The sequence below is a fragment of the Lytechinus pictus genome, chromosome 12 (assembly GCF_037042905.1).
Source record: "Lytechinus pictus isolate F3 Inbred chromosome 12, Lp3.0, whole genome shotgun sequence".
NCBI classification, from domain to species: domain Eukaryota; kingdom Metazoa; phylum Echinodermata; class Echinoidea; order Temnopleuroida; family Toxopneustidae; genus Lytechinus; species Lytechinus pictus.
The window spans coordinates 22,818,980-22,846,686 of NC_087256.1; the positions used below are offsets into that span (position 1 = coordinate 22,818,980).

Here is a 27,707-nt window from a genome sequence, read left to right on the forward strand (position 1 = left end):
CAACGGTTGAACCAAGGAGAACTGCTCGTGCACACTCTGTATGCATATAGGCCTTTCCCGGAGGCCTTTCTTCCTCTCATTTGTTATAAAATTTCATCTTTTTATCAATTCTTTCTACTTGTTTACTGTCTATGAAGGGGTAGCAAGTTGATCTCCCATGGGGTGCCCCTATCTATTGCTGCATCATTTGTATCCATTTCTCTTTGACCATCCATTTCTTGGGAAAATACATCAATTGGATGATCCATTTATATATGCCTATCCATCCATTCTTTCAGTCATCCATCCACCGGTCGTGCTGATGGTTTGATTATAGCATGGACGTAATAGGTCCATGATTGTATAAAGTATAAAGCGCCCTACTATATCATTATAGGCTACCCCCACCCCCTCCCCATACTACATAAAAACTCGGCGACCCATGTACACATTTCAAAGCAGACGTAATGTACATGCACAATTCCCTTGTACATGTTGCACCTTGCTGCTTCTCCAGGTTTGCTTAGTCTTCTTTCACATACGTTGTTGCACTTTGCCCCACGGCGTGCCTTGTAAAGTTCTGTTGTAAGACTCTACATGCTGGTCGGCCCTGGAAATCACAACTCTGAAGCACGTGCACCGCGCAATACTCAACTTCTCATTTTTCCATATCTCGATGCAAGCTTTCTTGTGTGGATGCAAAAATAAGAGTTTTCCCAGAAATCTTGTCCCTGACGTCATGTCTGCCCCCCTCATTTTTTGACTCATGACGCCTTTACTCTGCTTGTTCGACCTTGAGCCGTTGGTCCCCTGGTTGCTTGCTCACAGGCATTCGTGCTTTCTTAGCAGTCAGGTAAAAACCTCGGCACAGAAATAACAGAAATTAGCAACTTGATGCGTACGTTGGTCACATTCATGCTATCACGGTCTACACAATGTAGACTACACGTACGTACTTCGCATCAACAGGTTTCTCAGCTCACCTTTTGACCTCGCGAGTTCAATCTAAACAAACGAAGAGTAGTCAAGTGTTGCATTGGGATTGTATCTTCGTTATGTTTTACTACAGGCCTATATTTAACCCCGCATTGGGGTTGCATCTTCGTTATGTTTTACTATAGGCCTATATTTAACCCCGCATTGGGGTTGCATATTCGTTATGTTTTACTATAGGCATATATGATTGCATCTTCGTTATGTTTTACTATAGGCCTATATTTAACCCCGTATTAAACAAACCCTGTTTTATATCGTAGAACCTGCTCTGAAAGTAATCGTTTTTCTCTTCGCCCTTTCCCTTCATGCTTGGCTGTAGACAGAATGGTGGTGGCCGTCTGTTTAGAGTTTTAAATATTTTTGGTCTAACTTTTTTTTCCAATTTCTCCTCTGTACTTTGCGAGTGGATCTAAATAATCTGAAACTGACTGAAACATTCAGGAAAGATAAAAAAACACCAAAATATCAAATTAGGGTATGTTGTATCCATATCCCTTTATGATGGCTCTCCTGATTCTCTTTCACCAATCCACTTCTTTCTTTCTTCTCTCTCCTCCCTCCCCCTTTCCTTTGGGGAGGGCCAAGGAGTCAGTATACAGAGTATACATACAGTGAGCTGCGCTGTAGCGCCTCGCTGTAGTTCCCTTATATGTATCACGCCAAGCTATACATGAAGGGAAAGGTGCATAAAAGAGCTACAATCCACATGAATAAAGATCAAACTCGGAACTCGGCCCTTGCCCATCTCTGGGATTCTCGTATCTCTTTTAGTCTTGGAATACTTTCAGATTCATGACATGAGAGTCCGAAAGTAAGCCGTATTGGGCAATCCTTTGCTTCGTCATTCACGTCAGATAATCAACGTGTCTGAATCCTTTTTCACGCGTACGATACATTTATGGATATAGCTCAATATAGTATTCTTATCCTGTGTGTGCTATCGCAAATAGTGGATTATATCTGAAACTAATGCAGAGCGCAAGCATGTCGCTAGCCGCCTAGCATCGGCTCATTGAGCTTGCACGCACCGTTCGATGTTTGCTTTCTACTCAGCTACACACACAGAGTACTGCACTTTGTTGATACGGGGATTTCTTGATACTGCGCATGCGCCATGACGTATTTCATCAATATGCATGAGTCGTAATGAATATGCATGATTCGAACGGTGTTCTAATATCAATTTATTTTTTAACCCGAGAGGGCGTCAATAAGAAAGTTCAAACTTTTATCGTTTAACCGAGATTTGTTATAATATATGTTTCACCCCTCAATATCATGAGAATATAAAAGTTATGCAAGTTTCTTTTCCGTGATAAAATAGAGCAATAATATAGGTATTTAATGAATGTAATAATTTCAAAATTGATTCATTGCCCTTGTCTGAGATCAACCAATCATACACTATACCTTTAACCAAAAGATGGTAATAATTATTTACACGACTATATACCCCGTATACATAGCCCTTGGTGTGGGATTGTCCCGAAAATTTTAGAATTTTCAGGTCAATATATTGCTATCATCCCCCACTGCTGTATATTGAGAAAGAGAAATTATCTTTCGGTTAATACACATGGATGCAAAATATAACACTACACGAAATGTAAAAGTGACAGTTTCTGTTATTAAAAAAATAAAACAAAATAGTTACATTGTATTTAATACAACACTCAGATAAGACATTATGAGTTCATCATTGGACTGCAGCAATATAAACTTTATTAGTGTAAACACATTATGCAAACTATTTTGACAATATGTGGTATGATACAGTGTAATAGTAATATAAGCAGTAGCTGATAGTAATTATTACAAGACTAGAAACTCAATATACTGTACATTCAGAGTAAAATTTGCATTAGAAATTTGGAATTTGGTTAGAACGTTATTGTTCTGATAGGGTTTAAAATCACTATGCATGATGAGTCAGTAAATCGAACAATAATCACTTAAGTCGTATTCTGAAGTCGGGTTTAAGCTAAACTCAGGTTCAAAGTTGTGGTTTAAGTATAGATAGCCAATCGTTACATTACTCACTACAGTCAAAATATCATATTTCAGCCAATTTGGCTCTCAAATGATTCATAATCGTCTAGGAAGTATAAATAGATGATTGTCTTCACCATCGATGGAATCAGGAAAGAGCACAGTGTTGTGTATACAGTCTGAATGAAGACTAGTGCGAGGAGACCCGAAATAGGGTGCACAAGGAAATCGTGTAGTAAAATGGATGCCGATTAAAGTAACGTTTGTGTTGGAATTTGCAGAGTGAATTCTTGTCTTATTTAGACCTCTACTGTAGTTATGGACTGGTATATATTGAACATTGGCGACGATATGGCGAATTTGCAACCCCCGCCATACTTTTTACCTACTCCAGGCACTCCTGCTATGCCATGGAAACAATGGAAAGGACTCTTTGACGTGTATCTCGTTGCATCGGCTGCCAACAAATTTAACGAGGACCGTCGCCGTGCCTTGCTACTCCACTGTCTCGGTGCGGAGGGCCAGCGGGTGTTTCATACATTACCATCTACCTCATCGGGGACCTCTTCTGCTATTGCTGGGTCATCTACAGAAACCGGTGCTGGTGAGTCTTGTTCATATGCAGAAGCCATAGACAGACTAGATAATCATTTTCTACCAACGGTTAATGTTGTTGCTGAACGTTACCGTTTCCGACAGAGAGGCCAGATGCCAGACGAGCCTGTGGAAACATATGTTTGTGCACTCCGGTCTCTGTCACTTACCTGTGCGTTTGGTGATCTTCGAGATGAGTTCATTCGGGATCAACTGGTGGAGAAGACCAACTCAGAGCGAATTCGGGAAAGGCTTCTGATCGAGCCATCTCTTACTCTTCAGTCTGCTATGACAATTGCACGTCAGATGGAATCTGCGTCACGAGAGACTCGAGCACTGAATACACCTGCAGATAGTGTGAACGCAGTGAAGTTTAAGCCAAAGCGTAGACAGAAACAGCCTTGTCTTGTCTTGTCTTGGGTTAAGTCGGCATATGCAGACTTGCTGTACTCCGCCAACTTTATTGATGTGTGTGAAATCACCAAGTAAGCAGGTCACTTGCTAGGTTTTTGATTGAGTTTGGATTTGAAAGAGTCTAATGAGTTTATCAATGTTGTGTCCATGTTTAACTCGTTCCAATCTTTGGTAGTTCGAGGGAAGAAGCTGTATCTATGAACATCCCTTTTGACTAGTAGACGCTGGAGCTTGATACTATTTCCTCTAGTCTGCCGGGTGTTTTGCTGGATGAAGTTTTTGGGGTTGGTGCGTGGAAACAGTCAACTGCCAGTCCACCTGAACAGAAAACTGTAACTTGTTATCGTTGCGGTGATAAGAGGCACAAAGCTAATGATGTCTCTTGTAAAGCTAGAGAAGCAACTTGCAATTCATGTGGGAAAAAGGGACATTTTGCTAAAGTGTGTAGGTCCCGACAGCAAGCTGTTCATCAAATTTCTTCAGAACAGTCTCAACTACATAACGTTGAGGTTTTGACTATTCACCCATCCAAGGATGCAATCTTGTTTCCAGTTACGGTGAACGGATCAGTGAAGCTTGACTTGTTATTTGATACAGGGTCTCGCGTGTCAATCATTCCTCTTGACATTTTTGACAAACATTTTACTCGGAAAGCTCTTCTGCCACCACGAGCTAATTGTATTCTCACTACTTACCTCACAGATGAACAAATTCCAGTGGTTGGGATGTTCAAGGCCAATATTTCTCATGGTGACCTTACAGTCATGTGCGAATTCTTCGTTGCTACAAAAGGAAGCTGTCTCATGGGACGTGATCTCATGAAGTTGTTACATGTGCTACCACAGATGCCAGACGAGGTTAATGCAGTGAACTCAGAGATTTGTGGTGAATTCAACGAGCTCTTCAGTGACCATGTTGGACTTGCGAAGGGTTACGTGCATCGTGTGAAGACGAAACAGGACGTGCCGCCAGTACAACACAAGCTGCGACGCCTACCTTTTGCAGTTAGAGACAAAGTGTCGACAGAGTTACAGCGTTTGGTTAAAGCTGATATCATTGAACCAGTAGAATCAAGTGAATGGATTTCCTCATTAGTCGTCGTGAATAAGAAGAATGGGGACATCCGCCTGTGTGTCGATTTGCGAGATGTGAACAGAGCGATAGTTGAGGATAAATATCCACTGCCTCACATAGAAGAACTGTTGAGTGAGATGCGAGGAGCAACTGTATTCAGCACTTTAGATCTCAAAAGTGCATACCATCAGCTTCTTCTTCATGAGGATTCGCGTCATCTCACAACTTTCATTACGCATGAAGGACTCTTTCAGTTCAAGCGTGTCTGCTTTGGACTTTCTTCGGCTCCTTCAGCATTCCAGAAGCTTATGTCGTCTATTCTAGCTGGACTTTCTGGTGTCCAGTGCTACCTTGACGACATCATCATCTACGGTGATACTCTATCAACCCATGACACAAATCTTCGGGCAGTTCTACAACGGCTACAGAGTGTAGGACTTACACTGAACTTACAGAAGTGCCAGTTCAACCTGAAGGAGATCAGTTATCTAGGGCATGTTATCTCTGCCAAAGGCGTTCAACCTAATGAAGATAACGTTGCTGCAATACGAGATGCTCCGGTTCCTGAGGATGCTGCAACACTCCGATCATTCTTGGGACTGGCTTCGTATTACGCAAAGTTCATTCCAAATTTCTCCAGCGTAACTGCACCACTACGAGAGTTGACCAAGAAGGACGTTTCGTTCGTGTGGTCTACTGCTGCTGCCGAATCATTTGCTACAGTCAAATATCAGATCCTACATTGTTCGACGTTGCATCTTTTCGATCCAGATCTACCAGTAGTTATTTCAACTGACGCATCAGAATACGGGTTAGGAGCTGTCCTTATGCAGATGAAGGATGGAAAGGAGGTTCCTATCTCTTACGCTTCCCGTACGCTCACTAAAGCTGAGAAAAACTATTCGGTGGGCGAGAAAGAAGCTCTCGCATGTGTATGGGCTTGTGAAAAGTGGTTCCAGTACGTGTGGGGCCGCCATTTTGTTCTCCGCACAGATCATCAATCTCTTACTACATTGTTGTCAACGAAGGGGACAGGACGTCATTCTATGAGGATCGCTCGATGGGCTACGCGTTTGCTACGATTCAACTACACCGTCGAGTACATTCCAGGTCTACAGAATCATGCTGCTGATGCATTATCGCGATTACCACAGCCAACGCCTTCAGTCTTTGAAGATGATGATCATGAAGTTGTGATCCAGAGCATATTCGCGGAAGTTACAATATCAAAAGCCGAGTTACAACGTGCAACGGCTTCTGATTCAATTCTACAACGTGTGATTGAGAAGATATTACATGGTTGGTCAAAAGAATCAAGCAAAGATAGTTCACTGAAAGCATATTACATGATTCGCGATGAGCTTACAATCATTGATGATTGCGTGTTTCGTGGTAATAGAGTTGTCATTCCCAAATCACTTCAAGCAGTCTTGATTACAAATGCGCACTCCGCACACCAAGGAATAGTGCGTACCAAGCAACGCTTACGTGATATTTATTGGTGGTCATGTATGGATAGGATGGTAGAGGATGCTATTCATAATTGTAGTTTGTGTCAATCAAGTGATAAGGTTTCAAATACTCGTAATACTCCCTTACAGAGTGTTCCTCTTCCTGATGGACCTTGGAAGAAAATAGGTATTGACATAACAGGTCCATTCAATACTACACAACCTTCATACAAATATGCCATTGTAGCCATAGATTATTACTCCAAATGGCCAGAGGTTGCTTTTGTTTCTGAAGTGACTACACATTCAGTCATTACATTTCTTACACAAGTGTTCGCTAGGGAAGGTATTCCTTCTGAAGTTGTTACTGACAATGGTGTTCAATTTGTATCTAGTGAATTTGAAGATTTCCTAAAGAAGCTAGGTATTTCACATTCCAAAGCATCACTGTACTACCCGCGTTCAAATGGTGAGGTTGAACGTTGGAATAGGGTGTTGAAGCAAACGCTTCAAATTGCAACAATGCAAGGTAAACCATGGAAGGAAGCAGTCCTTGAATTGCTTATGGCATACCGCGCTACCCCTCATCAGACCACTGGTACAACTCCAGCAGAGTTGTTACATGGTCGACCCATGGTCACGCCATTACATATTCATGATGCTAATGATGGCAATAGGCGTGCCGGGGAGGATACTGAAATGCGAAGGCGTGTTGGTGCAAAGCAAAAGAAAGCACGCGAGTACGCTGACAAAACTAGGGGTGCTTCCATTCCAAAGTTTAGCATTGGTGATAAGGTTAGAGTGAAAAGAGTCAAGAAAAAGAACAATTCATGGTTTGAGGCACCACAGAAAATTGTAGCCAAAAAGGGTTTGTACACATTTGTCTTGGAAGACGGACGTATTTGGAATGCCTCAAAACTGACATTGTTCAGGGATAGTGGTCATGTTGATCAGAGAAAATCAAACACAGCTAGTGAACAGACTGGAAGTCATAATGAAAGACCTAAACGTGACAAAAAAGTACCAGTCTGGACATATGATTATGTTTCTCATTGAATCTTGGTAATTAGGCCTGAAAAAGAAATTATTTTCATGACAGAAGGGCGTAAATTGTTTTCAGGGTTCATTGATTAAAGAACAGGTATATTTTATGTTTGTTCAAATTATGCTTCAAGGGTTTAAAAAAAAAAAAAAAAAAAAAAAAAGAAGGAAAGATATTGAACTTCATGGAAATTGGTATACATGTGAAAAAAAACAAATGAAAAATCAACAATTTGTGTTATTTTCATTGCAAGTTGAAAGTGATTATTATGTGGTGTACTGTTTTATACAGGTTAAACACTTGCATATGCATATAAAAACAATATATTTAATAAAGTTACCAGGTAAAGAGAAGAAACTCATATTTGAAATAATTGCACTGTACACATCGGTTTTCAAGATACAAAATATTTATTATGCAACCAGGATACATATGCAAACAATACAGAGTTATGTTTTGAAATACATTGTACATAATGTTACAAACTGATTTCAGTATAAGGTTATTTTTTCAAAACACATGTATATGCTAGAAGGTATATTTATACTTCTATTTGCCATTAGTGTTATTTGATCATTTGAAAATTGATACGATACCCTATTTCAAGTAGAGGGGAGATGTGTATACAGTCTGAATGAAGACTAGTGCGAGGAGACCCGAAATAGGGTGCACAAGGAAATCGTGTAGTAAAATGGATGCCGATTAAAGAAACGTTTGTGTTGGAATTTGCAGAGTGAATTCTTGTCTTATTTAGACCTCTACTGTAGTTATGGACTGGTATTGAACACACAGTTAACATAAGAAACACACAACTTAATAAAAATTGTGACACTTTTGGCTTCCCATAATTTTAGCAGAGTAAGGCCATGGCTTAAGCATACGGGCCTTTGTTTTGGCAGTGATCAGTTCAACATTATAAACACAAAGTCAAGCTATTTCATTGGAGGATGATAATTCATGTTGTTTGACAAAGTTGATTATAATTAGTTGATATTGAAATGTTTCTGCTTTCAAGATGCAGAGAACCTTGTTTTATCTAGCGTTACACATACATAGTCTGTGTGTGATGTATTACGTTTACTAGTATTATGAACTTGAAGCAACGTAAACTACATGGCCTGGGAAGTGGCGGTGCTGGGGTATTCTTCATAGGCAGCACCCGCAGGCATTCAGGACGATGTGTAAAAATTGAAGAAAAAAAATCAACAGGTAATAGCACATAGATGCTGTGGTCAAAAGTGAAAATTATTTCTTTTTTCATTTAAGAGAGAATTATCATATCAATTGAGATACAGCCAAATTTGCATAAATAAGTTGACGTATATGGTGAAATATGTAAGTTTAACTTTTAAGTCATTTTGACATCATCATGATAAGTCCAAATCTACGACTCAGACTTTATCCAAGTGTGAGGAAAAATTGGGGGTCCCCGTTCTTTCTGATGAGCTACAGTAGGCCTATAGGTATATTTTTGCCCTTTAATGACTTATCAGCTTATTGTGAGAGCTTGCACGCGCGAGTGATACAAACTTTAATAATGGACGCACATTTTCTTATCATATTGATCGTATAAGAGTCCCGGGGGGGCCACTTACATTGACGAGTGGATACCATGCGCGACCAAAAAAACACGTAAAAAGGATGTCTTTTTCACGATAGGGCACGTTACGTACGTAACGTGATAAGGGTGTCAAAAACACAAAAATAATGAAAAAAGGGTATCTATTTCGCTAGGAAAGTTACGTGTTTAGGGTCGAATTCGCGGGGATGATAAAACAAAATTAAAATGTTTTATAAAGGATGTCCTTTTTGCCCCAACACTTCGTGTTTAGAGTCCGATTTGCGCGAGGTGTAGAAGGTGGGGTCGTACTAAACCAAATAAGGTAAAGCCGACGACCGAAGGACCCGTAACAATAAAACATTCCTGTACTTGTTTAGGGGTTCATTTCAGGGAACATTTGCCAAGAGTATCGTTTTGTTACAAATACGTGTTAAGGGTAGGGTTTCACACGCCAATACTTGTTAAGGGGCGCATTTTCAGAATATGGAAATTACGTGTTTAGGGTGCTTTTCGAGACCCCATGGTCGCGCATGGTATCCACTCGTGAATGGAAGTGGCCCCCCCCCGGGATAAGAGTCTGAACGGGGTATCAAATTGCTCAGAATATAATGGACAATAGACAGGCACAAAAGAATGACGATTCCATGCCGCATAATGACGTTACACTTAAAAACGCCCACGCATACCTGTGCGTGCGCTAAATGTTGAAATACTTAAAATAACCTGAAACGTACCCAAACTTATAGTCCAGTCAATCTAGCCAGAATAGAGGGGTAACCCACCACTAATTGCAACACGAGATATTCAACTGAAATGCTTTCCAGGAAGGTCCCCTAAACAACATACTAAAAGTCCCAAGAAATCCAAGCAGTGGAAATTTATGAAATTTGCATATTATGCAAATTAGCCATGAAAAATTAGAAAAAGAAGGGAAATAATCCAAAGATTACAAATTAAATGTCCAAAATAATTTCATTTGAATGGAAATTCATGATAAATAACTGAATTCAATGTTTTCAATCAAAAGTGCAAAAATTTCTACCTCATTTGCATATTATGCAAATAAGCATCCTTATATGGAAAAAAATGTCAAGATATTGTGATTTTTCTCATATAGACTGCTTGAAAACATTTCATTAATGTTGACATTAATATGCTACTACATCACTAAGCATGAGAATTCATCCAAATGCCTGAAAATTAATTTGCATATTATGCAAATTAGCCATTTAAAAAATAGAAAATTAGGAAATTAATCCAAAGATTACAAATTAAATGTCCACAGCAAGTAATTTTGAACATGATGAATAAATAAGTTCAATGTCTTTATTTAAAAAAGCTAGCAAATCTGCCTCATTTGCATATTATGCAAATAAGTATCCTTGTTTGGAAAATGTCAAGAAATTTTGATTTTATCACATTGACTGCAGTGAAAACATTTAAGTTTTTCAAATTAATATGCTGCTATTACTAAGCATTCAAATCTATCCTAATATGATCAAGGAAAAATACTGGAAATATGTTCTTCGCTACCTAAGCGTTAGTCTGACAAGATGATGGGATTGGCAAGAACAAAGCACAGTATTTGAATTGGTGTGTAGTTTGTTAGAGTTCACAACCCTTTCTTATATAGATGGGAACGACTTAGACTTTCTTGAAATTTCACCGCATAAACATGATAAAGGGAGGCCAGGAAAAGCAAACTTATGGCAGGTAAGATCTGATTAAGAAGTGCAGCAGAGATTCCGTCTGGCCTAGTAGCTTCATGCAGGTTGTTTTCTTTAACAATTTCTTCAGTAGTCTGGCTACACCTGCTTGACTAAACAATATGTTATCTGGCCATATCTGGGTCAGGACTGGGTCCCAGGACTTCAGCGTCATCATCATCATGATCAGTGGTGAATACTAAGACTAAAAATCTTTGCCTTCCTTTAATAATGATATTCCAATGTAGTCATAGCTATTGATATTAAGGGCTCCCAACATGCTAATTGTTACAGCCTGGATCATTGTCAATCCGGTCAACAAATTATGTATTATAGGCTTGTCTACAAACCCTCTTATGGTCCTCTTTAATGCATTGTAGCAATTCTGAGCTTTACCTTACTGATGCTTTTGGAGCTCTAAAATGTGCAAGCCTTCCTAGCCTTTCTCTAAAACTCTTGACATCTTCCGACACAACTTATGTCCATTCTCTCATTGAGGCAACTTGTGTCGGAAGAAGACATGGTTAACAGTGTGTTCTTGTTAAAGTCCTCTCGATTGGCATTCAGTCTCCTATGCTCGACTTGTCGGATTTCAGTACAGAGAGCTGTATGATTGTCCAAAGTACATCTGCATGACACTATTAAAGTCAGCATTCCTCCAGAAGAACATCCTTAGTCGTACCATAAAATGTTTATTCCTCTGGATAACCTCACAGTATACCCATGAGTAGCACATAGTGGCAAATAAATCTTGGAAGTGGTACACACTGTCTAATCATTGTTGGATGGTATTTGATGGTGATGTTAAGGGTGTTCCATTATGTTGTGTCCTCTTGTTGGAAAGGCAATAATCTGGCTTAGTTCTCCATCTGGTTTGTTCATTGTCTCACTGAGGAATTTCTGTTTACCATAAATATCAGGAAATTAATATTATTATTTGCATACGACTTACTTAGAAACTATAGCTTTAATATTTGGAGATGGTTGCCATAGGAGATTTATCAAAGAGGAGAGAACAGAAAATGGATGCTTCATCATGAAGCAGCAACTGGATTCAGCAAGAACGTCTAATTACGATTCCTGTATCTGAGAAAGCTGCCTATAATGCACTTTAAGCCTTCATCATGAATTTATGAATGGCTTTCATGTCGCTCGTATAGGCAAATGCCCATTGTTACTCTTATTAAGCATGCCCAGAGATCTTGTGATCCAAGCAAGTACTCATATTCACCACCAAGACAAGTGATGATGGTGATGGGTTCTTGTAAAGCGTCGGTATCCGCCTCAGCTGGGCGCTCATGGCGCTTGCTCAAAAATAGGAAATATCTCACAAATTTCAATGTCTTCAAACAGTGCTTAGGATCATCATTCAGTTCAAGTACTGTCCTAGTAATGCTACAATTGAGTTATTCTTGTCTTGGGATAATGTTGGGGTGGGGAACATAAAGGTCTTCAGGTAAGACTCAAAAGTTGATTGGGTCTCTGCTCTCCTGATAAATTGGGGAAGGCTATTCCACAGCTTTGGTCCAGAGATGTAGAAGGCTCTGTCACCCCAGGTTGTGTGGCTGAGAGATTCCCTCAGCAATGCTTGAGCTGCTGATCTGAGACTGCGTGTTGGTCTATGCTGAGATAAGAGCTCTGAGATGTAGGGTGGAGATTTATCGTTAAGCGCTTTAAATACAAGGCCCCCAAGTTTATAAGCTAATTGGTGTGCTACAAGGACCAAATATTCGAAGCTAATGGGCTTTTATTTGTACGGGTGTGACATCTTGTGCTGATCACTTGGCAATCCAGGAGTTGCTAGCGTGGACTATACTCGCAAGAAAAGCAAAGTCTCTATACAAAGTCAAGAAGAGAGCAAGACTTGGATCGAAATAATGAAACATTCAAGCAGTGGGATCCATGTAGAATTGACTCATCATTGTACAATATGAGTGGGGTAACTGCTCGTGACAAAACTCAATATCAACCAAGCAAGAAGTGTAGGGAAGGTCATCATGGTTAATACACATAATCTACATGGAATATTAGAGGAAAGTATCACTTATGTGTTTCCTTAAATATTCATAACATGTCGGATGCTTATTTGCATAATATGTAAATTACACTTCAGATATTAAGCTGATTATTAATGTATTTCCCATTCTTAGTGATCAAATCATATTGATCTAGACTGAAATGTTTTCATAACTGTTTTTGTGAGAAAAATCTAAATTTCTGGATTTTTTCCATATAAAGATGCTTATATATATGCAAATGAGGTAGATTTATTTAAGATTTTTTATTTAAAACATAAATAAATTAGTTAAACTTGTCATGGGCTTCAGTTCAATTCGTATTGATTGCACTTGATTTCCAATATTTGGATTATTTTCCTTATTTGTAATTTATTATGGCTAATTTGCATAAAATGCAAATTTTGTGATTTTCCCATATGCTTGTATATTTAAGGACTTTTAGTATGGTGTTTAGGAAACCTTCCTGTAAGGTATTGCCATATTCCAATTTCAATAGATAATCTACTTGCAATTTTTGAGGGATGTATCACCAGTGTGTTTTCTATAATATTTATAACATGTTAGATACTTTTATTTGCATAATATGCAAATTATACTACAGACACTAAGCTGAATACAAATGTATTCAACGTCCTTAGTAATAGCAGCATGTAAATTCCAACATTAATGAAATTTTCAAGCAGATAATGAGAGAAAAATCACAATACCTACACATATTTCCATATAAGGATGCTTATTTGCATATTATGCAAATTAGGTAGATTTTTTTGCACTTTTGACAAAAAACATTGAATACAGTTATTTATCATGAATTTTCGCTCAAATTAAATTGTTTTGGACACTCAATTTGTAATCTTTGGGCTATTTTCCTTATTTTTCTTACTTTTTATGGCTAATTTGCATAATATGCAAATTTCATAAATTTCCACTGCTTGGATTTCTTGGGACTTTTAGTATGTTGTTTAGGGGACCTTCCTTGAAAGCATTGCAGTGGAATATCTCGTGTTGCAATTAGTGGTGGGTCAAACCCTATATTGACTGGACTATTAACCATGATCGATTTGGAGCATTTAAAATTTTGACGCGCGCGTACGTGCCCGTCATGACCTGTGCATGACTTTGATAACATGACCCGATGACATCTAAACTGAACTTGATGTGAGGTAAATATGAATTATTTATTACACGACTGATTATTGTACACACATACACACATATTGCACACTGCATTGGATATTTTATTCATTCCAACTGTTTACTTAAATACCTATTCTGTTCATGGTTACTAAAAGTGCTTTAAAAAATTCCAGATTGTAAGTCGGAAAATCGAAAAATTTTATCCCACGCTTCGGGCGCGCATTAATTATTGTTTAGTGAGATACCTCTGTTTATGGTTAAAAACGTGCTAGAAAAATTCCAGTTTAAAAGTCGGAAAATCGAAAATTTTCATCTGGTGCTTCGCTTCCGCATCAATTTAGTGAGATTTAGTTTATGGTTACAAAAAGTGCTGGAAATGTTCCAGTTTAAAAGTTGGAAAAAAAACGCCCGCATCATTTTGTTTAAGCAACTTTTACGCCTTCAAGGATGCATGCAACACGGGTCATCTCTAGAGATCTCTAGAGATATCCCAGTAGAGACAGTAAACCTCCTTTTGTTCATGTGATTGTGAAATAAGATAATTTCACATGCATTTTTAAAAGGCACCTATGTTCGCCTGGAGGGGAGGAGACGCCATTTTTTTTACACGAGTGCCAAAATTAGGTTGGGCCACCCAGGGTGCAAAATCCTGGATACGCTCCTGATTAAGTTCGTTACAATAATACATTGCAATGATCACATGCGTTTCGCTTCTGGATTTCATCTGAAAGTCGCTATGAGGAAGATAACGATCGATTGAGGGTGGCCAAAAATGAAGATATCGATGATTATCGGGATAATCTGTTGTAGTTATTTGGATTCTGCCTTGGGATTACATCTGATGACGACTACGAAGACGAGCACGACGGTGTCAATTAATGGTAACATTTTGAATGGTGCACTGTAGGAAGAGAAGTGATCGGCAATCACACCTAGAGGAAAGAGAAACAAATAAAAGCTGGAGAGAGAAATGTATCTGAATCGGAATATCTTGATATATTATGTTAATTGGGCTACGTGCTTCCGGGAAGAAAGTGCGAATGCATATGGCTGTGTATTCGTGTGGGTGTACACACGGAGTGCTGGACAAAGCGGGGGGGGGGGGGGGGGGAGGGGGCCAAATGTGCACCCTGGATCCCTCGCTTTTTTTTGGGGGGGGAGGGGGGTTTGTTTACACAGGGTAACCCCGTCAATGGACTGAGCACTGTTTTTCTTGGAAGCCCTGCAAAAAAGTATTTCATTATTTATCTTTTCCTCTGTGTGTGTGTGAGGGGCGGCGTATCGGTATTCCGTCTCCGTTTTGTGAATATCTGACACCATTTTTCGTTGTTTTTTTACTAAAGGAAAATTTGTTAGTATATGTTCATTGATAATACTCATTATTAATTATTTGACATATAATCTAGTCACTTATTTTAAGTATGGCCTACATGTATGTATACATGTATATATATATATAATGCAAGGTGAATAAAACAACCGTAGAGAGAAGAATTAAATCAAATTTTCGCCCATAGGGCTTCGTCAGGAAATCAATATATACTTGCTTGGTGAAGTGTGTGTGTTTAGTATACTTATTTATACTCATGGCCGTATGCAGATTTTCTTTTGCTGGAGGCAGGACATGTTAATTTTGTTCGAAAAAAAACTCGTAAACGAGGGCGCAAAGCGCCCGAGCTTGTAATTTTGACGCTTCTAGGCAAAGTGAAATTAAGGATTTCGTGCATACTTTTGGTGAATTTTGTGAAAATTTTCATTAAAGAATTTAAGTTTTCAATATTTTTTGTTTGAGGGGGCAGTTGTCCCCCCCCCCTCCCCTCTCGCTGCTGCACACGACCATGTTAATACTCCTTACCACCAAGGTAGCCTCCGAGAAATGTCCCAATTCCAGCGACAATCTTGTCTGTTGCATATGCAACATCGTACTTATCGGGAGATGCTCTATCCCTCAAAATAACGTTGCTTGCTGTCGCCCTACCTCCGACTGACATAGCTGAGAGGCATGAGGTTAGTACCATGACGTAGTAGTTCGTGACATACGCATCGATGAGGAGAGAAGCGATATTAAGAATTGTAGCAAGGAAAAAGACCATTAAAGGATTAAACCAGTTGTTGGTTAGGACACCTACTCCACCCCGACTGACGGAATTCCCTATTGCCGCAACCAAAGTGAGAATGATGATGTTCTTGGTAGCGACTCCTCTCTGTAGGGCATGCGGTATAAGAAAGGAATGCCAACAGCAGTAAACCATGAAGAACGCGAAATCTAGGCCAAGAACTGCATTAAAGATCTTGTCGTTGAAGAAATCCGATTGACGGTAGCTGTTGATCACCGTTTGATAAAGTCGCAAGAGGTAAGATTTGCCTCCTGGAGATAGGGGGAAAAAGAAATATTGTAAAAAGCGAAACACATTTCGTCAAACTAAGTTCACCTTTATTAAAAAGAAGAGCAGAAAACCAGGAAAGTAAACAAACAGTAGACCTACAGTATGTACTGACATTGATTTTACTTCTTAGAATACAAGCATTATGGAACGATGACTTCACCAGCGGACAACATTGCAGTTAAAAGAAGAACTTGTTACTCATGAATATTCCGATTTAAAACGGAAGAAAAATAATTTAAAATATATGGGTGAAGGTTTGAGGAAAATCCATTAAAGATTAAGTTATCAGAATTTTAAGTTTTGGATTCGTGACGTCATAAACGAGCAGCTGCCTCATTATTTCATGTAATATAAAAAGCATAAATTTCAATTTTTTAGTGGTTTGTGACGACCTTTTTTATTGTTTTCTTTGTAGGAACAGGTGTGAAATGATTTTTCTATTGATATACTGAAGGTACATTAAAAACCATTTATAATTTTCTGATGAAATAACATTTCACTAATTTTTTACCACATGATAATGTAAGAAAGCTACTCACATGTGACGTCACAAATCAAATAATGAAACTTCTTATAACTATATTATTCTTTGATGGATCTTTCTCAAAACCTTCTGTTATATTTTTTGTTGTATTTTCTGCTGTTTTTACAATAGACTTTTTGTCAGGGTAGACTTCCCCTATAAAGTGTTGGAACATGGTTGGCATGTGAAATTATCATTAACTAAGTAGGAAATCCGTCTCACCTATTTCGCGATGCTTATGACCCTCTTCACAATCACTTCCATCACTATCACTTGATAATGACCGGTAGTCACTCTTAGGGTCATTCCACTTTGTGTAGTGCTCGCGTGTCTCTAACGTCATCCCGACTGCGCATGGTATGATGTTTGCCAAGAGAGCGCTTGTAATGAGTAGTCCACCTCTCCAACCGTATGGTCCCCGCAGGTACTCTGCTAACAGTGGTAATAAAACCATTCCTGGACCATACCCGGTCAGGCCGATGCTTAGATATAGATTGTAGTTCTCCTTGGCCACCCAATGCAATGTCAAGTTAGTAACGACCATCAAGTTTCCAATTCCTAAACCTGATTTACATATATAAACAAGTGCCAGTATTATATTAATGAACATGTTTTTCTTTATTTGCGATATCTGTATTTGTTATTCCATTTTTGCATAGCTTTGATGTACCATAATATACCTGCAACATGACTCTTAAAACAAAAACACACACAAAGATCTCATATACGGAAGCTTCAAAGTACCATCGATACGTTGTCTCGCCAAGTCGACAATTTTGTCGACTTAATACCGTTCTTATATCTCACACAATTTCTACAAGTCGGTGGCACTTTAAAGGTTCCGTAGAAGCAACTAAACTAGCAAGAGGATCTCTCCAGATACGTAGGCGCCATCAACTCGTGACGTGTCCCATTTGTTGGAGTTACCGCAACTTTGGTCTGTCGGTGGCGTCTGCCGTTTGAACCAAATATCGCAGGTTCGAGACCACCAAGCATGCCAATGATCATTGGCGTACAGATGGAGGGGGTTTGGACTTGGGGGCCATGCCCAATCCCTCATAAGTTTAAAGACCAAGAAAACAAATGGAATGCCTCTGGCGGTCTCACCTACATCACGCGATTCAATATAGCAGCAGTGCTGACTTTGAAACTACTATCAAATAATTATTCACAAAAAACACCATTCAGATAATGATACAATACTACGTTCATTGACATTTGACCTTGATCATGTGACCTAAAACTTGTCAGTGAAACTTGATTACCCCTATATCTCCATTTTATACACTATATCTATAAACTTTGAAAGTTATGACAGCAATCTAATAATTACCTCTAAAATCGCCAAAGTTCAATTACCTTAAATGACCTTTGACTTTGGTCATGTGACCTGAAACTCGGACGAAATGTTCAAAGATACTTGATTACTCTGTCCAGATTTCATGAATCAGATCCATAAACTTTCAAAGTTATGATGGTAATTCAACAAATACCCCCCCCCCCCAAAAAAAAAAAAAACATGGCCAAAGTTAATTGACCTTTGACCTTGGTCATGTGACCTAAAATTCGCACAGAATATTTAGTGATACTTGATTACTCTTATGTCCACGTTTTATGAACTAGACCAATAAACTTTCAGAGTTATGATGGTAATTCAACAAATACCCCCAATTTGGCCAAAGTTCATTGACCCTAAATGACCTTTGACCCTGGTCATGTGACCTGAAACTCGGGCAGGATGTTTAGTAATACTTGATTAACCTTATGTCCAAGTTTCATGAACTAGGTCTATATATTTTCTAAGTTATGATGTCATTTCAAAAACTTAACCTTAGGTTAAGATGTTGATGTTGAATCCCCCAACATGGTCTAAGTTCATTGACCTTAATGACATTTGACCTTAGTCATGTAACCTGAAACTCAGGCAGAATGTTCAGTAACACTTGAATAATCTTATGGCTAAGTTTCATGAACTAGGTCTACATACTTTCTAAGTTATGCTGTCATTTCAAAAACTTGACCTCGGAAAAGCGGCGCCTATAATCTCACTCTGCTATGCAGGTGAGACAAAAAAAAAATGAAACGAAAGACAAAGAATGGGAAAGGGCAAAATATCAAAATCTCCCCCTCCCCCCCAAAAAAAAAAATAAAAAAAAAACAAAAGAAGACAGAAATACAAATAAATAAATTAATGAGTAGAGTTTTGTACCTAAAAGTTTTAAATATTTTCACGCTCGATCGCTTTGCTTGCACTTCTTTAGAGCTTTTGCTTCATTCGCCATATCCACCCCCCCTTAATTTTTCTTTATGGCCCATTACACCACTGCAAGGATGGATGACTGAAGCATGTGTGCGTTATTTGTTAAAGGTCAAGTCCACCCCAGAAAAATATTGATTTCAATAAATAGAGAAAAATCAAACAAGCATAACGCTGAAAAGTTCATCAAAATCGGATGTAAAATAAGAAAGTTATGGTATTTTAAAATTCGCTATTTTTTCACAAAACAGTGATATGCAAAATTTAATAACATGCAAATGAGACAGTCGATTTTGTCCCTCACTCACAATTTATATTGTTTGAATTATTCAATATTTCATTTTTTACAGAATTGACAATTATGATCAACTTGAGTGAACTATATAGTATTACACAATGCTAATTCCACCTGTTCACGGAGGAATTAATTGTTATTTCACTTGACAATGAGAAGAAAATTAGAAAATTTCATATTTCATAGAACAAAATACAAAAGAAATAGCGAGTGGATGACGTCATCAGTCTCCTCATTTGCATACCGAACAGGATGTGCATATAACTGTTTTGTGAAACCAAGCGAAATTTTAAAATGTCATAACTTTCTCATTTTACATCCGATTTTGATGACATTTTCAGTGTTATGTTTGTTGGATTTTTCTCTTTTTATTCAAATAATCCTTTTGTTGGGGTGGACTTGTCCTTGAACAATCGATATGTTTCATAGAAAACACCCCGTTTTGTGATATTCATTTGAGGTCCCATGTACATGATGTAGAGGAGGCTTAATTGCCACCCACTGCCCAATACATCAAGATCTTCATGATACTCTGAAAAAAATCTTAACCATGGAATTGTCGATTCGTCAAGGAATCCCTAAACATTAGCGTCTGACGATTAAATATGGTGAAAGAGGAAAAAAGGGTAGACGCTTCACCAAGTAAAGTGTCCTTCAAGTATATTCTTACTCATGTTGTCGTTAAAGCAAGCATAAAACATGCACCATGTTGATATCCATATGAGCATGGTTTTTCGTAGTCTAGTTCTAGACGATTTTAAACGAATCTATTTGCACCGCGATATATACATTCTATTCCGTGCGTACGCCCAGCCGAGTGTGCGCGCAAAACCGAGAACCTGTACTCCGAGGTCTCACAGGCCTAATTCATTCCCCATAGACTCGTGTGTTAAATTGGCACTTTAAAAAATTCATAAAAAATAAGGATGAAATTCGGGGGTCGAATGTTTACTACCAGTGGATAGGATATATATCTGGCAATCCATATCTGACCAGAAAAGGGTCCCTCGACCGGCTCATTTTAAAAATAAATTGGCGTGTTTGAAGACACCGTCGGGGGGAGCAGATTCATCACCTCAAACAGCATAATAGCCCTAATCCTTCCGCCAGTCAAAATATAGTCCAAAATTTGTGATATTTCTTCCCAATTTGGGAAAAGCAAGTTCAGTAATTACCAAAAATAGAATCAGTGTTAGATGGACAATCATATGCATACACTTTGTCAATCAGCCATATCAAAATAAAAAAAATTGCAATCTCTTGCTTTCCCAATGTTAATAGGCCCGTGAGGCCCCGAGGAAAGATTTGAGATTTTTCCTCGGAGTACAGGTTCTCGGTTTTGCGCGCACACTCGGCTGGGCGTACGCACGGAATAGAATGTATATATCGCGGTGCAAATAGATTCGTTTAAAATCGTCTAGAACTAGACTAGGTTTTTCGTAGTAATTACCCGTTATTGACATGCAGATGGCAACCTGAGTGATGCTTGTTGCAATGGAGGTCAATGCCACTCCTATGGCAGGTAAGCATGCACCAGATATGAGAAGCATACGCCGAATAGAATTGTGTCGAAAGAGGGCAGCAGTTATCGGACCTATATAGAGATGGAGAGATTTTAAAAAGTTTCAGTTATACTGTACATTCTGTGTTTTTATTGCCAGTATTATTTTGGATTACCAATAAACGCGATTCAATGATAAGTAACCGTATCAACACGTCATTGAGGATTACATTTTGTAACCAAACCGACTCCCTAAAAGGACGGAAGAAATGTTATTATGCGGACGATCATTCTTTTCTTTTTTTGGGTAGGGAGGGGGGGGGGTGGGGATGTTAGGGAAAAAAGTCGGCTGTTGGCCGGTTTCCTTTGTAAGCAATCAGACGTACATGTATGAACATTAACGAAATGCTGTTACTGTTACCATGGTTACTGGCTACAAAATAATCAACTGCTGTGTAATTTATTTCTAGATAGAGTTCTCTGTAAGAAATGTAAGTCTGTAAATTACACATTAGTTGTTCACTATAACTGCTAAAGTTAGTTGTATAGCTGTACATACATGCAATTCTGATGAAGTTGATTTTATTCATACATGTAGGAATTGATTTTACCTGTTCAGTGAAACATTCTACAGACTGTTTAACAAGCCTTTATATTCATTGTTCAAAGTAATTTCTTGATACAAAAGCAAGGAACAGATTAATTTAATGATTTGGTTTAAGAAATATGCGCAATTAGTAATGTGAACGATAATTCTAATGAGCCTTGTCCCTGTAATGCTCTTCATTTTACAAATTTGGATTGTGTTCAGAAAATTAATTATGCTGTTGTGTGTTCAACATTATATGATGAAAGCAAATCACGATTTGAAAGATAGTATTTGAGCTTAAGTAAGATACCAGTACATCTGGATACGAAGTTTACATTTCAACTTACTGTCAATTAGTGTCAAATTACTGACATGTCTTTTAGATAATGGATCTATACTAAAACATTCATCGCATCCTGTCCATTCTCAACGTGCTCCTCTTTGCTTCCAAATCGACATTGTGCAAATTTTCTGCAGGAAAAAATGTGACAATGATGAATTTCCATTGTCAAGGGCGCCGGAAGCGGGGGTGGGGGGGCAGGGGGGCACTTGCCCCCCCAAATAACATTTTTATATGTAATTGCCTTCATATCGTTTTGCCCCCCCCCCCCCCCCCCAATGTGCCCCCCTAAAAGTAGAAAAACGATAAATCATTCAAGGACAAAAGTAAACGATGAAGGCACTTTTCTGCCTAAAAATTGTCATTTCCATTTTCAAAAATGAAAAAATTTCGCCCCTGACGGGGCAATTACATATCATAGTAAGCCTCGCGTCTTTTGACGAACATGTCCCTCAGTGAAACATACCTTTTCCATCTTATTACAGTGTGATAACGTCTAACCTTTTAATGAATACATTTCAGACTAAAACCGAATGGCAAATTGAAAGTAGTTCACCAATGCATGCTGGCTGTGTCAGCTAACAAACGCGCGGTCGCCCAGAAACGCTCAGACCGGACCGATATCACTAACGCGCGTGAACGCTAGTTACTCGAGCAACATAGCGAATCTATGTCATAGCTGTCAAGCCCAGAAACCTATGAAACCATAACATCTCGAGGCGAGAAATTGGAAGATTGAGAGTAGGTCCTAGAGTAATATTTCTTGAAAATGTGTGTAGTTCTGAAAATGACTGTAAAACAGAAAACGTTAAAGAGTTAAAGAGGCTTGAGTAGTTGGATTATTGGATAAATGAGAAGATGCTAGCTTGAGTCGGCGAATGGAGTGCAGAGCAGGAGTACTCATCTATCAACTACTCAAGCCTCTTCAAATCTTCAACCTTTTCTCGTTAACTGTCTTTTTCAGGACTACGCTCATTTAAACAAAAAAATACTCGACTATCAACTGTCCACTTCCTTCCCTGTCGATTTCACTTCTTCCTCTATCCACTTGTTCGAAAACTCCACATGGTGTACCGTCAACCACATCCGCTATTGGAATGTAATTGTTTTCTTCTAAATAATGTTACATAATGTACATTATGAACTGCGGTAGTTTGTTAATCAGTTCATGATTATTTACAAATGAATATTTCCTGGAATTTGATATTCATCATTTCCTAGTTATGGTCGCATTTCCCCCACAAAATATGTAAAGAAAAAAGAAGATTTTGAAGGAGTCATCTAAAAGTGCTTCCCAGCCATACAAAACATGCAAAAGGAAACACATATATCGAGTAATGTTTTAAACTTTAATGATTTTCAGAAAAGTTTTAAATTGTTAGACAATTAAGCTTGTCATATTTATTTTTCCTCCAGTTACAAAATATGAACGTATTGCCCATGCATGGATAATTAGGGACTATCTCCAATGCTGATGTCAGAAATGATTTGCATAGAATGGGGATTTAAGTGCTTATCGACGTCTGTCACGTCAGAACAGTATTATATTTTGAATTTGAAAAGACATTCATTATAATTTCTTTTGTTTTTTTTTTTTTTTTTTAGTCTGCTTAATACACTCCTTGTTCTGACAGGAACTACTTGAAACTTATAATTGTGCTCTCTCGCGTCGTCCGTGTATATAAATGTACATATATAAATGTTTCTGAAAGGATGTTGCATGAAAAATATAATTTCTGGTATTTTGAGTCAATATACGCGTAATACGTAATTTAATTGATCAGACATGAAAACCACATTCCGAAGCGATCGTTTTGCGCGTAGATTTCATAGGTTTCATAAATTATGAGTATAGTCTTTCGTAGTGAATTCTATGTTTAATTCTCAGGAAATTTATTTTTGAATGCTCTTAGAAACGCAACTTTTATACTCCATTTTTACACAAAGTCCTTACCGTGGGGGTCCCACACCCTCTCCCGCTCGATCGCTTCGGTATCTCACTCACGCTGTCAAAAATATGGTGCCCCCTTCGGGATTTTGCCCCCCTAAAACTGAAAGTGTTCCGGCGCGCCTGTCCATTGTTATATTCGAGTTTGATTGGATCAATCGCGACTCTTTGTGAGAAGGGACCTTGAAGTTCACGTGACTTTTGTTCCACGTGCAATTAAAATCATTGATTCCAATCCATTCGTTACTTTGAACTTTCCGTTTGCTGGATCTTCATCGAACCGTGATTTGAGAAAAAAAGACCTACATTCAATGATAGCCTAGTGTTTAAATCTCGAAGCTTGTTTGTCATTTTACGCATACTGACTATCACGTTTTTCATACCACAATACAAATCACAATTGTCAGCATTGCTCCTATAAAATATGTTTGATTGCTTCCACATGGACTCGTCGTTATTAGACCATGGATGTTCCTCGAGTTTTCATGATTGAGTTTGTGGCCTTAATGTTATGACACGGTCTGGATCAGTCAATTGACATGCATGTGAAATTAGGTTTGTCATTCTCCTCCGCCCCTTAATATACCAGACCAGCCATGGGCAATGAAGTGTCGATTAGTCTGTTACATACCCATACAATTACTGTAAATGTCTCTGTTATACCCTGGTCACAATTGTTCTACGGCGGACGTACGGCGAGTCGAAAACAGCCGTTTTAACATTTGTTTGTACTAGCTACATATAGGTGGTTTTAGTAAAAATGAATAAAACGTTGCATACTTACATGTAATATGAAATTCATACCAGTATATTTCATTAAAACCTCCATTCTTTATAATATAGAATATGCCTAGGGTAGATGATGATGATATTATTGGGTGACTATTCATAAGCTAATATGCTTATCATTACAATGAATTATATGATTTTTGTTTTATCATATCACAGTGGCGGATCTACGGGGGGGGGAAGGAGGGCAGCCAAATTAAAAAAATAATCATCATATGCATGATTACCAAAAGTGCTTAGAGTGTCCAGCTTTCAGGTCGGAAAATAAATAATTTTAGCTCGCGCTTCGCGCTCGCATTGATTGTTGAGTTATTTAGCCCTCCTGTTCTTGATTGCAAAACATGCTTAGAATGACCAGTTTTCATGTTTGAAAATCAAATACTTTCAGTTCGCTCTTCGCGCTCGCGTCAATTATATATAACGATCCTGTTCATGGATACATTGCTTTCAATATCCTGTTTTAGGATTAAATCGAAATACAAAAAACCATCTCGCGCTCCGCGCTCGCATCAATAATTGTTTGATCGCAGCAGGTCACTTTGTTCTACAAATCGAAATTTCTTAATTGTCAAAAAAGCATAAATGTTTGGTGATATGTCCTGTTCAAGCTCTGCCCACGTCTGTGGATTACTCTTCCAGCTTCCGTTCGTTCTATCCCTGATATGTTTATATCAAAAGTAGACTTATCTAATGAAAAAAAAAAAAACAGCTCCATTTACAGTTACTTTGATATTTTTATACATAATTTCTAATTTATCTTTGTACATTCCAAATTATCTACACTGTAAAGCGCTTTGATATAGATTTCATGAAAAGTCATTACTTATTGATTTATTATTATGATTATTATCATTATCATTATTATTAGTATTATCTATATTATTATTATCATTTATACGGGTGTGAGCCAAGTGAAAGAGGGATTTTTTTCAACGTTATATAAGGTGTAATTGAATATGGAATGCAATGAATGGGTTGTTTAGTGTCATTATGAATAAATGTGGTGACCAGGGAAAACACTCCGAAGTTAAACTTAGAATTTTGAGATATCTACTATAAACCTCCAAATAAAGTAATGTACATCGACAAAATGTATTCAAATTCCTGAATGAAATATCCAACATACAGACAGGTTGCAATAAAACATGACCCCGGAATCACTGCCCTGTAGGCAGTGACACATTAGACATGACACATTAGACTACGCAGTAAAATCATTGTAGAGAATATAGTAAAATAAACGATTTGAAATATCGAGGGAGGCTTGAATCCCAGCCCCCCCCCCTCCGCTCTAGAACCGCGCATAGACACAACTGTTCGTTATTATATTTTGGCATGTATTTATGAAAGGTGACTCGAAGATGAACCAAATAAAGTGCACTGACTCTAATTACAAAGAAATACATACCGTCACGATGAGCTTCGTTTGTGTGTAACAAATTCCATTGGTATTGAAATGTACAATAGACTGGAGCTATTTTGGAAAAAGAGGCCTGTATAAACTGATAGAGACATTTGGGGTATAAGTTGGGAACATAACTATTGACACAATGCTAAATCTGATTACACCTACACTCACGTTGATTTCTCACGTTTGACCACCTAATTTGCATAAACAAAATGGCTGCCAAATCAGCTACATATGATCTAATTTCGACAAGATTCTTTCTAATATTGGCTCCTATTTTCATGGATCATATTGATTATGCAAAATTTTTGCATACATAATGTGTATCATTTGTGAAAATTTGCTATTTCTATGTACAGGTATTATTAATAAATTATGCATATTTTGCAATATTATGATATAACTTAAGAAATTCAGCTCAAATGCTTATTTTTTGTACATATAGCATTCACAGCATTTCAAATAACCTTCTGACCCTAAAATACAATATCCAGGGACGGCGGAAACGGGGGGGGGGGGGTGGGCAGGGGGCAGGTGCCACCCCCCCCCCCCCACTTCCCCCCAATTTATATGCCCTTCTTTCGAAATAGAAAATGCCCTTTTTCAAAATGACATGTGGACTTTTTCAAAATGAAATACCCTTTTTGAAGGAAAACATAATACATTTTAGGTTACAAAATCACAAAATTTTTGGCTCGCGCTTCGCGCTCGCGTCATTTCTTTTAGTTATATTCACATCCTTTTTTATGATTACATAAACTGCTCGGAATGATTACTTTTCATGTCTTATTACATGATATTTCCAAAAGTTTGAGCTAATAATTCGCGCTCACATCTTGCAAGGATGCCTTTTTAACCGTAACTAGATCCATAATTGACTAAAAAGCGAGTTTTACAACTTCAGATTTGAAATGTTTTCCAAATCGCCCGCTCGCTACGCCCTCTCACGAAAAATAAAACCTAAATATATATCTTATCAATCCGGAATCACTTAAAAAACAACTTTGTTCAACTTAATAACTAGAAAATACACAACTTCGTCATTAGATGCTGATCTCATGATGAAAATATCCGTTTGCACCAAAATGCCCTTTTTTGGCATAAAAGTGCTCATTTTTGGCTTTGCCCCCAAACGAAAATACGTTCCGCCGCCCCGTATGATATCATAGTCAATACTAATTTTTTTTTAATCGTTATTTGAATTCCTCATTCATTTTTTATTATTTTCTTTCGTTGTTTTTTACATGTTTGGTTATGAGATCTCTCAAAGTATCGATTATCAAAGACAGAAAAATAATTTGCTGCAATTATTAAATTATTCAATGACACTGTTTACAACTTTTGTACATTTTCAGGGACACGCACACCTATGCACCCACACCCGCATCTAAGTACACAGTAATATACTTGCAGAGGGGGGGGGCTACCCATTAAGCAATCTTTAAGCAAACTTAGAGATATCATTTTGCTATCACTTTGATAGTTGACTCGTGGAAGTGCTTCCTCATGAGAAAAAAAAAAAAAGAATAAGGCATGGCAATAACCAAGAAAATTAGTGAGTGATCCGGTGATACAGACCCCTTGCTTTTATTACAATTTTTTTTGCATAGTTAGCTGCAATGATGGCAGATCTGATAGAAACTTCATCAAACTTAAAGATATAATTTTGCTACACGGAAGTTAACAAAATTATGATACTTTACCTGGTT

General features: G+C 38.1%; 2 protein-coding genes across 2 annotated transcripts; one reads left to right on the plus strand and one right to left on the minus strand.

Moving 5' to 3' along the window:
- Positions 1-4,736: 4,736 nt before the first annotated feature.
- Positions 4,737-7,553, plus strand: LOC135156209 (uncharacterized protein K02A2.6-like). The gene has a single exon (XM_064107908.1). The coding sequence runs from the start codon at positions 4,737-4,739 to the stop codon at positions 7,551-7,553; it is 2,817 nt and encodes a 938-aa protein (XP_063963978.1).
- Positions 7,554-10,025: 2,472 nt separating this feature from the next.
- Positions 10,026-21,011, minus strand: LOC129272570 (uncharacterized). Its single transcript, XM_064107727.1, has 4 exons — positions 20,874-21,011; positions 17,094-17,435; positions 15,817-16,329; positions 10,026-14,893 (listed from the first exon to the last, which is right to left on the minus strand). Exons 1-4 carry the CDS (start codon positions 20,971-20,973, stop codon positions 14,772-14,774), a joined length of 1,077 nt encoding a protein of 358 aa, XP_063963797.1. The 5' UTR covers positions 20,974-21,011; the 3' UTR covers positions 10,026-14,771.
- Between the last annotated feature and the right edge of the window lie 6,696 nt (positions 21,012-27,707).

What these genes read in the sequence shown, in the direction of transcription:
- LOC135156209 (XM_064107908.1), top strand. Translation starts at nt 4,737, where the DNA reads ATGTGCGAATTCTTCGTTGCTACAAAAGGAAGCTGTCTCATGGGACGT.
- LOC129272570 (XM_064107727.1), bottom strand. Translation starts at nt 20,973, where the DNA reads ATGCTTCTCATATCTGGTGCATGCTTACCTGCCATAGGAGTGGCATTG. An exon ending in CATCTGCATGTCAATAACGG is followed by an intron (nt 17,436 to 20,873) that starts GTAATTACTACG and finishes TATGTAAATCAG; the next exon opens with GTTTAGGAATTGGAAACTTG. An exon ending in TCATAAGCATCGCGAAATAG is followed by an intron (nt 16,330 to 17,093) that starts GTGAGACGGATT and finishes CCCTATCTCCAG; the next exon opens with GAGGCAAATCTTACCTCTTG.